General features: G+C 39.0%; 1 protein-coding gene across 1 annotated transcript in view; it reads right to left on the bottom strand.

Moving 5' to 3' along the window:
• Positions 1-12,892, bottom strand: part of zfyve28 (zinc finger, FYVE domain containing 28) — a 188,185-nt gene that overhangs the window by 99,184 nt on the left and 76,109 nt on the right. Inside the window, exons 3-5 of the mRNA XM_048594859.1 lie at positions 10,169-10,306; positions 5,360-5,562; positions 1,651-1,740 (exon numbers count right to left, since the gene is read on the bottom strand). Of these exons, the coding sequence (XP_048450816.1) occupies positions 1,651-1,740; positions 5,360-5,562; positions 10,169-10,306 (431 nt within the window). The remainder of the gene's footprint in view (positions 1-1,650; positions 1,741-5,359; positions 5,563-10,168; positions 10,307-12,892) is intronic.

Here is a 12,892-nt window from a genome sequence, read left to right as displayed (position 1 = left end):
GGAAACCCACACAGACATGGGGAGAATGTGCAAACGCCACACAGACAACTGCCCGAAACTGGAATCGAACCTCTCTCCCTGGTGCTGAGGTAGCAGGGTGAACCATTGAATCACCGTGACACAAAAGCCATTCCAATTAATGTTAGCCAAGTTAAGGACAGCAAGGACAGTAAACAAAGAACCTACTTCATTCATTTGTTTTTCTGATACTCATTTTATACTTACACTTTCTAGTTTTTGATATGCAGTGCGTTAAGTAACTCACTTGTCTATTATCTAGTTCTTTATGCACATGATTCAAATCATGATCCTGCAAATGATTTCCAATTAAGAAACCCAATGACCATTATTTCAAACACAATGCATTCATCACAAGGTCGCCTGTTACTTTAGCAACAGCTGAAGTTCAAACTAAGACCAATTAAGTGCTCAAAATAGTATGTTAAATTATTGACCACAATTGTCACACAGCACAAGTGCACAGTTGATCAAGTGTTCACTCAACCTCTAGGAAGAAGAACACAGAACTACCCCTGCCAAAGTATTTAAACATTTGCGAATGCATTTTTTTTAATAAAGGTAGTATGTCTGAAAGTACACAGTGCATATTTAACTGCTACAATGATAAGTAGTTTTAAGAGTCAATTGTTTGAATGTATTCTAATTGCAGGGAGATAGCAGTAGAGTAGTAGTGTCACTCAGCTAACAAACCAGAGACTAGCCTGATGCTCTGGGGACAAATTCAGGCCCCAATCACAAAAGTTGGCAGAACATTAGAACATCAGAACACAAGAACATAAGAAACAGGAGCAGTAGGCGGCAATTTGGCCCTCTCAAACCTGCTACAATCATGACTGACCTACCCCAGGCCTCAATTCCTCTTTTGTGTCAGCTTAGCATAGCCATCAACTCCCTGATATTTCAAAGATCTAAATTCTTTCAGCATTCTAGCTTCCACAACTCTCTGGAATACAGAATGCCAAACATTCAATACCCTCAGAGAAGAAATTCCTTCACATTAGTTTTATTTAAGTGTCCCCTTATACTGTAACTATGTCCTCTAGTTAGATTCCCCCACGAGTCATCTTCTCAACAACTGAACCCAACAAACCCCTTCAGAATCTTGTATATTCCAATAAGATCACACCTAATTCTTCTAAACTCTCATGAATAAAGACCTAACTTTTTCATTTGTTTTTGACACAGAATCAGCTCAGTGAACCCAATTTAAGTTGAACTGGCATAATCTAGAATTGAAAGTATGGTGAATATTAAATGATCAATTATCATTATCTTCAGTAATGAATTTTCGGGAAAAAATCTGACACCCTCAATCTTTTCCTACAAAAAGCCCCAAAACCACAGCAATACAGTTGACTCTGAAGTGACTTCTACAATGGTTTACCAAGCAACTCAGTACAAGGGCAATTAGGATGGGCAACAAAATGCTGGCTCTTGTCAGAGATGCCCACATCCCATGGAAAAAATAAAGAGAAAAATAAATCTTTCATCAGGTTTAGGCTGAATTCTTTCAACAAGTAATAAACAAACAAACAAACAAACAAATCTCATTCTATTTTTAACCTAAAGTATAATCATATCATGTAAAAATAAAACGAAAACTTAAAGGGACTAATTTTCAAATCTCACCTTTCAACAGTTTCACAGAAGAGAACAATGACTTCTTGCTGTACATAGTATTCTTTAGGAGATTTCACAGGTACCATCGCAGAGACATAACTGAAAGACAAGTCAAAATTGGCATAACAGGTTTCATATTAAACAGGTCACGAGAAAGAAACCCAAAATCATATGAAATATAGGTTATGATACTGCAATTCCCTCTTATGATGTCCAATGGTGTTGGTAAGTGAATTCAAATTCACCTTTGAATCAAACCAAAACTGAGGCAGTTTACTGTTGCAGATGCATCAGAAAATAGGCCAATTAATTGCAGGGATAAGACATTTTGGAACGTTCAGATCAGTTGGCAGTTGAAGGAGCTTTCATAAAACAAAGAATGGATTTTATGTTGGGTGATTTATGTCATTGCGTTTTCCCCACCAAGGTGAATGGGAAGATTCTATGCCAACCATCAATGCTTAGCTACAACTGGCTTAAGGATTTCTGAATAGCTATTTCTATAATACCACTTGGAAATCAAACACCAAAAGTATGTGCATCAGGTGTCCATATTTGCAGTGTCTTAAATTTTCAAAGCATTGCTTTAAAACTCCCCCAAATTATGATGCCAATGCTCAATTCTCAACTCCTTTCTAACTGACAATTCACAGTTTTTGTGTGATTGAGACATATTACCAGAATCCATGGGAGCAGAGAAATCTCTCCAAAGCTGTGAATGCTGTGAAAGCATTTAATCTCAGAAATCAAAAGATTTTCTTCCTGCTGTAGATGTTGGGCAAGTCAATTTTTGTTTAAACCCACTACCATTGAACATATCTGTGTGGTGTTAACAGCTTGAAAGCTGCCTATAGTTTGTAATTTGTGTACACTCTGGTTTCAAGGGGGTAGTGTAAATCTGTTAAAGTGCAAGTTATTTGTGCTTGTCAGTTACATTTCTATCATTGCTGGTACCCGTTGTTTGAGCATATTCAGTTATATAGGTTTGACTCCACTTCCATACACATTTGGTTCAATTTCAGTTAACTAGATTGCTGTCAAAATCTGACACCACTGAGGATTAAATCCCATGACAAAGTTAAGTAAAGGATCATTTCAATTCAAACTCTACTAATCCATATTCATGCAACTCAAAACAGAAAAAGAGAAACCACTGCAAATTTATAAATACTGCAGACAGAATATTACCTAAATGAGCCAAGCACGTGATTGAAACTTTGCTGATACAAGTCAAATCAAACCACAAGTTCTGAACGAAGCAGCCAACAGCTGACCTTCAAATTTAATTTGACCTTTTATAAATTATTTGTGGAATCATAGTTGATTTGGTTAATGTACAGATTATCTGTTAAGATCAAACAACTTATGTCTCCAATAAACTTAAATCAGAGATCATTATAACATTTCAGGGATTGATTTTCTTTTTTGTGGGGGTTGGGCAGTGGTGGTGGAAGAGAGATTGAAGCCGGGTTTTGCTTCTGATTCCTTACAATCTTTTCAATAACAACTCATTCACGTGGTAGCATCAGACTCCGCTGTTATGCTCTCACTTATTTCCCAGAATGTCAACATTCATGACAAAAGGTTTGCAAGTGCATGATTGCCTTTCCTGGAGTCACAGACATTTACAACAGAACATAAAGTAATTCAGGCCAACGTGTTTGTGCCAGGAAAGAGATCAAACCATTTCACTGGTCTGCTCACTCTCAGAGCCCTTGATCTTTCTCTACCTCAATTATTCATATGTTTTGTCAAATAAAAGAACCCCTTGATTAAGCTTTTCAGGCTCCTCCATTATATCAAGAAAGTTTCTTCTCCCTCTTGGAGATGGAGTTTAAGAACAGGGAGGCTATGCTGCAGCTGTATAGGGTCCTGGTGAGGCCACACCTGGAGTACTGTGTGCAGTTTTGGTCTCCTTACTTGAAAAGAGATATACTAGCACTGGAGGGGGTGCAGAGGAGATTCACTCGGTTGATTCCAGAGTTGAGAGGGTTGGATTATGAGGAGAGACTGAGTAGACTGGGATTATACTCATTGGGATTCAGAAGAATGAGGGGAGATCTTATCGAAACATATAAGATTATGAAGGGAATAGATAACGTGGAGGCAGGGAGGTTGTTTCCGCTAGCAAACTAAGACTAGAGGGCATCGCCTCAAAATAAAGGGAAGCAGATGTAGAACTGAGGTCAGGAGGAACTTCTTCACCCAAAGGGTTGGGAATCTGTGGAATTCCCTGCCCAGTGAAGCGGTTGAAGCTACCTTGCTGAATGTTTTTAAGGCAAGGCTAGATAAATTTTTGAACAGTAAAGGAATTAAGGGTTATGGTGAGTGGGCGGGTAAGTGGAGCTGAGTCTCAAAAAGATCAGCCATGATCTTATTAAATGGCAGGGCAGGCTCGAGGGGCCAGATGGCCTACTCCTACTCCTAGTTCTTATGTTCTTATGTTCTTTTCATTTTTTTCTTTGGATGCAGGTTTCACTGGCAAGGCCAATATTTGTCACCCATCTCTCGCTGCCATTGAACTGAATGTCTCTGTGGGCCATTTCAGAGGGCATTCAAAAGCAAAGATACTGCCATGGTTCTGGAGTCACATGTAGGTCAGACGAGGCTAGGATGGCAGCTTTTCCTTTGATAAAAGACATTAGTGAACCAAGTGGGTTTTTATAATTGAAGCAGCTTCATAGTCACTATCAAGTAGGTAGGCATGCTCGAACTATCCCTAATCTAATTAATAACCTAATTTCATTTTGCATCCGTGCTAATTTAAAATTGGTGACCCTAAGTGAGGAAGTAGCATTTCCCGCAACCCCTGATAAAATCTTCCAGAACACAAGTTATCATTTGCTACTCCGGTAGAATTACCCCCATTATCACAACTGTCCCATTCCAAGTATAAATTTTCTAAGCGCAGGAATTATCCTAATGCATCTAGGCTGCACAGTATATGCCTTTGATGCTCTATCTATAATGGGCTCAAATGCTTCTATAATTTCATTTCTTTGCCATTCTACCTTGTGTCTTTTACCTTTCATCTAACTCAGTTAGAGAGAACATGCATTTAGAAAACATAGGTCACAACATTCAGTGACAAAAATAGAAATTGCTGGACAAAAATCAGCAGGTCTGGCAGCACCAGTGGGGTGAAGGGAGAGTTAACATTTCAACTCTCGCGACAAGTGTTCTGATGAAGAATCACTGGATTCAAAACGCTAACCCTTTCTCCTCATAGATGCTGCCATAGATGATTCTTCAAGCAATTTCTGTTTTTGTTTGTTTTTATACTCCATTCCCTTTGAAATAAAGGCTAATATTCTATTTGTCTTCTCTATTACCCACTGAACTTGGATGCTGGCTTTCTGTAATTCATAGATTTGCACTTACAAATCCCTTTGTTCTAAAGCTTTCTGCAGTCTTTACCCATCATCAGTCAAGTTCCTGGTCATGCTGTTACATTTAGCTTTATTAACCACTCACCTGAAATTTTGTTAAGGGATCTTGTGGAACAGCTTCTAAAAACCTATACACACACACAAATGCAGGATTCCCTTAATGAATTCAAATTGTTCAACCCAAACATAAAACTTTCTTCACATCTTGCCTGAGTGAAAATTAGAATGGGAATGCGGGAGGACAAGTTTCATTCAAAAGATACATCAGCACACACAAAAATTTAGTACATGGAAAACTTGTAAAGGGTGCGTTTATGAAGATTTGTTACCATAGTTCAAATTCTGCAAACAAGCCATCAAATTGTTTGAGGGACTCCTTCATTTTGTCAGTATAGACATTCAAGTCTCTCAGGCACTGGTCACGGAAAACATTTCGCACTTCTTCTAAGCTGCGGGTTAAGTCTTTGGCCAAAGGTCGCATTGCCATGCTCTCTATTTCTCGGTTCATGATAATTGAACCAGCAGCTAAACACTGGAATTAAGAGAAATGAACACTTTATTTGTCATGATAAGCACAAATATTGCAATGATCTTAAATGAAAGTTTACTGCTGTTTCTGTCATTGCATTACATCCTTCTGGATTTTCACAGTAGTTGAGTTCTCTACTGGACAGAAACTGGAACCATTAGAACATAATCACACAATGATTGACAAATATCCAGCAAATTAATCACACCAAAATACATCCACAGCTTAATCTTGAAAACGTTATGTAACACATGTTTTGCATTCTAAAACTGGAATAGACTAATTCAAGGTGACATGATTAGAAGAAAGGGTTGAGAGGTGATGGAAAAGAAGAACTGGAAGGCAAATTTACACCAATTAACTCCAATCAAACAAATAGTTATTGCCATCTAGAAATTCATTGTGGGAACAATGTGAAATCCCATGTCACCAGAGTGCAACATGTTATTGGATTGGTGATGTTTTAACCCATATTATACTGCTAAATTTGGGGTTAAACTGCAATGTCTGAGCTCCCGTTATGGCTGAGGAACCCTGCACTAACAGTTAGTGAATTACATGATGAGCTAATTATTTTCAATGGCTATAGCCCCAGTTGGAGAACTCTTTCATCAAGTGAACTCTATTCAGTCAGTGGGGTGCAATGGGGATGGGGAGGTCACGCTCTTTGTATACTATAAAAGCTTTGATTATCTGCAACTCTATAACACATCATCTTATATTTTCTGCATTGAATTTCATCTGTTATCTCTATGATTACTCCACAAACTTGTCTGTAGCTTTTGGAGTTCTAAGTGGTCTTCCTCACCTGTTACAATACTTTCAAGTTTACTATCACCTGCAAACCTGGAAGATATCCTCAGGGATGCCCTACATACTAGTGTCCATTTGTTTACTATGCATCAAGAAAAGCAAGGGTATATTGTGGGAATTCCACTACAAAGGTCCCTCCAGCCCAAAAAAATTCATTAACTATAGATTCCTATCCTTGAGCCAATTTTTTTTTTTTTTTTTTTTAAAAATCAGTGTTGTTACTGACTCTTTTGTTCCATAGCCGAAAACTTCCATCAAGTCTCGTGTGGTAACGTGTCCAAACACCTTTTGGAAGAATATGTACATATCAACAGCATTATCCTAACGATCCTAATTCTGTTATCACCTTAAAAATATTCCAGCCATTTAGTTAAACTCTAGTTTTCTACCAGAAATGCATACTATGCCTTTAGGGCTACGAATAGGCCGTTAAAACGGAGTTGGGGGGGGGGGGGGGGGGGGGCGTGGAAGTAGCATTCAGGTAGAGAGAGAATTAAAATCCAAACAAACAGTAAAGTTGAAGCACGGGTTACTGTAGCAACATGGGTACAAATGAACCGACTGTGACTGGAAGGGACAGATTTCAATAATGCTATTTCTTATTTGATTATTCCAGGTTTTTTTTTTAAAAGAAGCAATGCATGGTAGGCTGTCATAGGTCACTATTTCAGAGAATAACTTCCAATTCCAGATTCTTTTTTGATCAATTGGAATTTAAATTCCACCTGCTGTTGAGGTGGGTTTTAAACATGACCCCAAAGCATTATCCTAGCCTAGCCCAGTGATATTAGCATTGTGCCACCATCTTAGCAAATTATAATAGATGCAAGAAATGGCAGTGAAAAAAAATGAAATTTGACTGTTTATTTGAATGCACCAAGCACCAACAAGATAGATGAACCAGGGGTGCAAATGTAAATAAACAGTTTAGATTGAATCGTCATTCAAGAAGTCATATGATGATCTAATTGGTAAATAAGTTTTCCAGGTTACACAATATTTAAAGAATTGTGGATGTGTGGCAGGTGTGTAGGGGTTAGATGGTGGTGAAGAGCAAGCATGTAGACTTCAAATGAGGAAGCACCTTGGTTTAAAAGATCGGGAGGATGAAGAACATGGATGGAGATTAAGCATAGCAAAAGGTCAGAACATATTGGTGGGAATATGGGTCCCCTAATAGTAGTTACATAGTTGACAGAGCACAACCTAGCAACAGTGAGGGACTTCAATTTTCATGGAGACTTGGCAAAGGTGGTCTGGTAGTTCAGTTTGTACAATGTTCTTGTGACAGTTTCCCTCAGAGCAACACACTATGGGGCTGACGAGGAATAAAGATTTCAGGACTAATAGTACATAATGAGGCAAAGTTAATAAGTAATTTTATTGATGATCCATTGGTCACTAGTGATCATGGTACAACTGAATTCCTCATCAAGTTTGTAGGTGACATACTCTAGTCACAAAGAATCTCAAAATAAACGAAGCCAGTTGCACAGATACAAGACCAGGAGCAGAATGTATCATTTATCCAACTCCATCTACCACTCCTTAGCTCATTGACCCAATTGATCAAGATCTCAGATTACAGAGCAATAGGCTAAGGAGTGGCAGATGGAGTTTAATTTGGATAAATGCAAGGTATTACATTTTGGTACAACAAACAAGGGCAGATCTTACACAATTAATGGTAATGCCCTGGGGAGTATTGTAGAACAGAGACCCCTAGGGGCTCAGGTACATAATTCTTTGAAATTTGCGTCGCAGGTAGACAGGTTAAGGTGTTTAGCACACTTGCCTTCATTGCTCAGAACATTGAGTGTATGAGTTGGCATGTCATATTGAGGTTGTACAGGACAGTTTGGCAAGGCCTCTTCTGGAGTAGTGTGTGCAGTCCCAGTCACCCTGCTATAGGAAGGATACTATTAAATTAGAGAGTGTTCAGAAAATATTTACCAGGATGTTGCCAGAAATGGAGGATTGGAGTCATAAAGAATAGGCTGGATAAGCCGGGACATTTTTCACTGGAGCATAGGAGGTTGCGGGTGTCTTCGAGGTTTATAAAATCATGAGGGGCACAGATAAGGTTAATGACATGGATCTTTTCCCAAGAGTGGGAGAGTACAAAATTAGGGGGCATATTTTTAAGGTGAGAGGAGAAAGTTTTACTAAAAATATGAGGGGTAATTATTTTTACAGAGTGGTTTGGGTGTGGAAGTGGTGGATGCAGGAACAGTTGCAACATTTACAAGATATTTGAATAAGTACATGAAAAGGAAAGGTTTGGACGGAAATGGGCCAAATGCAGGCAGATGGGGCTAGTTTAGATCGGGAACATGATCGGCGCAGACTAGTTGGACCGAAGAGTCTGTTTCCATGCTGTATGCCTGACTAAGCCGTTCAGGCTATTAAATCTGATCTACCATTCAATGAGATCATACTCCACAACTCCACCTTCCTGCCTTTTCCCTATAACCCTCAATTCACTTCCTAATTAAAAATCTCTTTCAATCTTAAGTATACTTAACGATCCAGCCTCAACAACCCTGTGGTCAAGAAATTCCAGAGTGAGGAGAAATTCCTCCTTAACTTGGTCTTAAATGTGTGCCCCCTGACTCAGACTGTACCCACTGGTCCTAGATTCTATGAGGTTGATAGTTTGGGAGGAGGTGGGGAAGGGGGAGGTGGGGGCAGTGGTTTGAACTGGCTACTGTTGAATAGTAAATATACTTAAAAGCACCACCAAAAGTCAAAAGTGGGAACCATTTTAAAGACAACTGAAAATATTCAAAAAAAAAACCTATCACAAAAAGAACTTTGCAAAAAAGTTCCATCTGTGGCTCACTTTGATAAGGACAGTTTTATTGCTGTAATGAAACATAGGAAGTTTTAGGATTGCGTTTTTTTCAAAAATCAGCAGTGGAGGAACGAGAACTGGACTAACTCAAGGGGCTAAATTTGGACTAATTCTCTCGATCTGATGTCTTAATCCTAAAGTTCTCACAAAGAAAAGCTGTACAGATAATACATGCATGATCACTTTCAAAATTCCCCTAGATTCTGGAAATCTCCCACTAGTTTCTAAGTTGGCAAATGTAATACCTTTTTGAGGATATAACTAGTAGGATAGAAAGACAAAGGCAAACTATTAAATGTGGTTTATCTGGACATCAGAATCATTTGAGAAAGGTATTACACAACAGGTAAAATGAAGCTTTATGGATTTAGAGGTATTACATTATTCTGGAGAGGCTTGGTTAATGGATAGGAAACAAAGTATTCTCTGGAGTTTAAGAGGACAGAGCTGATCCCAGTGAAAGATACAGATTCTGAAGGGGCTGGACAGGGTGACTGAAAGGTCGGCTTCACTGTCTTGGGAATCTATAACTCAGACAGACTCTTAGGATAAAGGGTCTGTCATTTCATGCTGAAATTAGAAGTTTCTCACTTGAATGGTTGCAAATCTTTGGAATTTTCTACCCCAGAGGATACATCATCATTGACCAAATTTAAGATTGGGATAGACAGATTTTTGTCTCAGAAAATTGGCAGCTAGCAGAAAGCTGCAGTTGAAGCCCAAAGCCAGCCATGGTCACAGAACAGTACAGTACTGTACGTTCAACAAGCTGAATGGTCTATTCCTGCTCCTAACTCGTCTCCACAACTGTTGGTTAAGCCATTATTCACTCAGCGTGTGTGTACTTTCTAGACAAACTACATTGGCTCATACATACAGAAACAGTCAGCAAGTATTTTATTAACGTTTAATAACTAAGATGAAGTTCTGGAAACAACTTACCTCTGCTCCAAACCAAAGTTGTCCTCCCAGATTATCATGCCGTATTTCCTCTGGAAACTTGACACAGAAATCCCGATTTGCCCGTTCATTTGGGATGCATTCCTGCATGATCTGATTAATTATGTTTAACACGTTATCCTAATTTTTTGGAAGAGAGAGAGAGAGTGTGGGAGAGAGTATTCCAAGGTACATTATCTTGCTTTGAAGTCACTCAAATATTAGCTCCCAAGAGGAATGGCATAACATCAAATTCTATTAAATAATCCATTTGACACATTCCTATTAATTGTACCCTTCTGACCTGTGTTACATACTACTTAGTATCCTGCAATTCACCAACGATGAACAATCTGACACCAGTGGTAAGAATAACAGGCCTACCAAATAGACATTTATAACTGCATTGACAGACCGCAGTAATTTTGAAGAATATGATGCACCGAGGGTAAGAGGAAAACAGGATTGAACCAAAACACCCAAAGAATCTTTATTCAGCAAACGTGAACAAAACAAAAGACAATAATGACTAAATAGGCAGACCGAACAAAGAAGAAAGTGATTCTAAACAATATGAACTTCTACCCAAGGATATTGGGACACAGTGGTAATGTCATTGCCTCTGGACTAGGAGGCCTAGGTTCAAGTCCCACTGCTCCAGAGATGTATCATAACAGTGCTCCCATTTTCTCCCTATACTCTTTGATCCCTTTAGCCCTAAGAACTACAACTTTTTGAAAACATTTGACGTTTTGGCTTCAACCACCTTCTGTGGCGGAGAATTCCACAGGCTCACTACTCTTTGGGTGAGGAAACTTCTCTTCATGTCAGTCCTAGTGGCCTACCCTGTATCCTTAGACAGTGATATCTGGGTCTGGACTCTCTGGTCATCAGGAACATCCTTCCTGCATTTATCCTGGCTAGTCCAATTATTTAAGGACGGATGTAAATGCACTGGAAACAGTCCAGAGGGATTGTGGCAAATAAATAATTGGAATAGATGGGTTGTCCAATGAGGAAAGGGCTGATCAGCTAGGATTGTAGCCATTAGAATTTAGAAAAGCAAGAGGCAACTTTATTGAAACACAAAATTATGAGGGGTCTTGAAGGGAAGATGTGGAGAAAACGCTTCTTCTCTACAGGAGGATCTAGAACTAGAGGTCACCCTTTACAGTAAGGTGTCACCCATTTAAGCAGAAATGGGGTGAGTGTTTTTTCTCATAAAGTGTAATTAATCTTTAGAACACTCTCCTTGAAAAGGCATTGGAAGGTGTGTCTCAAAATTTTTAGGGTAGAAGTAGTTAGATTCTTGGTAAGTGAAGGGATGAAAGGCTATCAGGCCAAAATGTGGATTTAAGGTTGGAATCTGATCAGTCACACCATCTTATTAAATGGCACAGTAGGCTTGAGGACCTACTCAGATGAATATACACATTTCGTTTTCTAATATATTCTTTTTTCAACATAATATGGAAAATTTCTAGGAGGTAGAAAATATACTGGCCAAAACTATTCTTTTTGAAAGAACGTTTTGAGGATGTAGCTTATTGCTCATTACAGAATAGCTCAATGTCAGAAGTTAAAATATGTTAGTCTGATAAACAATTGGCTGTCCCTGGAGAATACTATTGAAGTAGTAAGTTGTTAGGCTAATCAAGCAACTTTCATTTTTCTTCCACTATCTGCTCAATTTCAGAACTTGCAATGATAGCTTTCAAAGTCTGCTGTTGAACCTAATGCCATAACTAAAGCTACCATTCTTACAATTCCTGCTTCAATTTAATCCATTGTTAAGTCAAGAAGATTTGAAATGCAAACATATGGGAAATGCATTTATGGACTAAAACTCAGTTATTTTGTTCGGTTTGATTTTCAAAGGCACACTCCAACAAAGTTAGTCATTTACCCAGACAAAAATGGAATTCAACTTTTAATGTTACACCATTGATTAAAATATCAACTGTTGACTCATTGCACATTAGCCAGCACCAGTTTCAGACACACTCTAGCTTGTTTATTAAATTCATTCACAGAATGTATGCCAGCATAATGCCAATCCCCAATTGCCTAGAGGGCAGTTCAGAGTCAACCGCATTGCTGGTGGTCTGGAGTTGCATTTAGACCAGATCTGGTAAAGATGGCAGTTTCCTTCCCTAAAGGACATTAATGAACCAGATGGGTTTTTCCAACATTTGACAACAGCTTCACGATCATTAGACCACTAAATTCTTAATTCCAGATTTTTTAAAAAATTGAATTCAAATTCCATCAGCTGCCATGGTGGGAATTGAATCCAGGTCCCCAGACCATCGACTAGGTCTCTGGATTAATAGTCTAGCCAAAATACCACTAGGCCATTGCCTCCCCTAGAAGCAGGAGGTGCTATATGAAGAATAGCAACTACGTTCCATTCTGAGCAAGTGATAACTGATTGCGAAGGAAACTTTGTCCGCAATCCAACTTGAATATTTGGTCACAAGAACAAAGTTGCTGGAAAAGCTCAGCAGGTCTGGCAGCATCTGTGGAGGAGAAAACAGAGTTAACGTTTCGGGTCCGGTGACCCTTCCTCAGAACTGATGGTGGCTGGGAAAACGTCAGTTTATATACAGAAAATAGGGAGGTGGGTGGGGTAGGGACTAAACGATAAAGATAGAGCCCAAAGAGAGAGAGTGAGAGAGAGAGACAGTTGGACAGACAAAGGAGTTGCTAACGATCAGGCTGGGAGGG

This window comes from Rhincodon typus, chromosome 3 (genome assembly GCF_021869965.1).
Source record: "Rhincodon typus isolate 14 chromosome 3, sRhiTyp1.1, whole genome shotgun sequence".
Lineage (NCBI taxonomy): Eukaryota > Metazoa > Chordata > Chondrichthyes > Orectolobiformes > Rhincodontidae > Rhincodon > Rhincodon typus.
The sequence above is the reverse complement of the archived record's forward strand: the minus strand, read 5'-3'. Positions and strand labels throughout refer to the sequence as shown.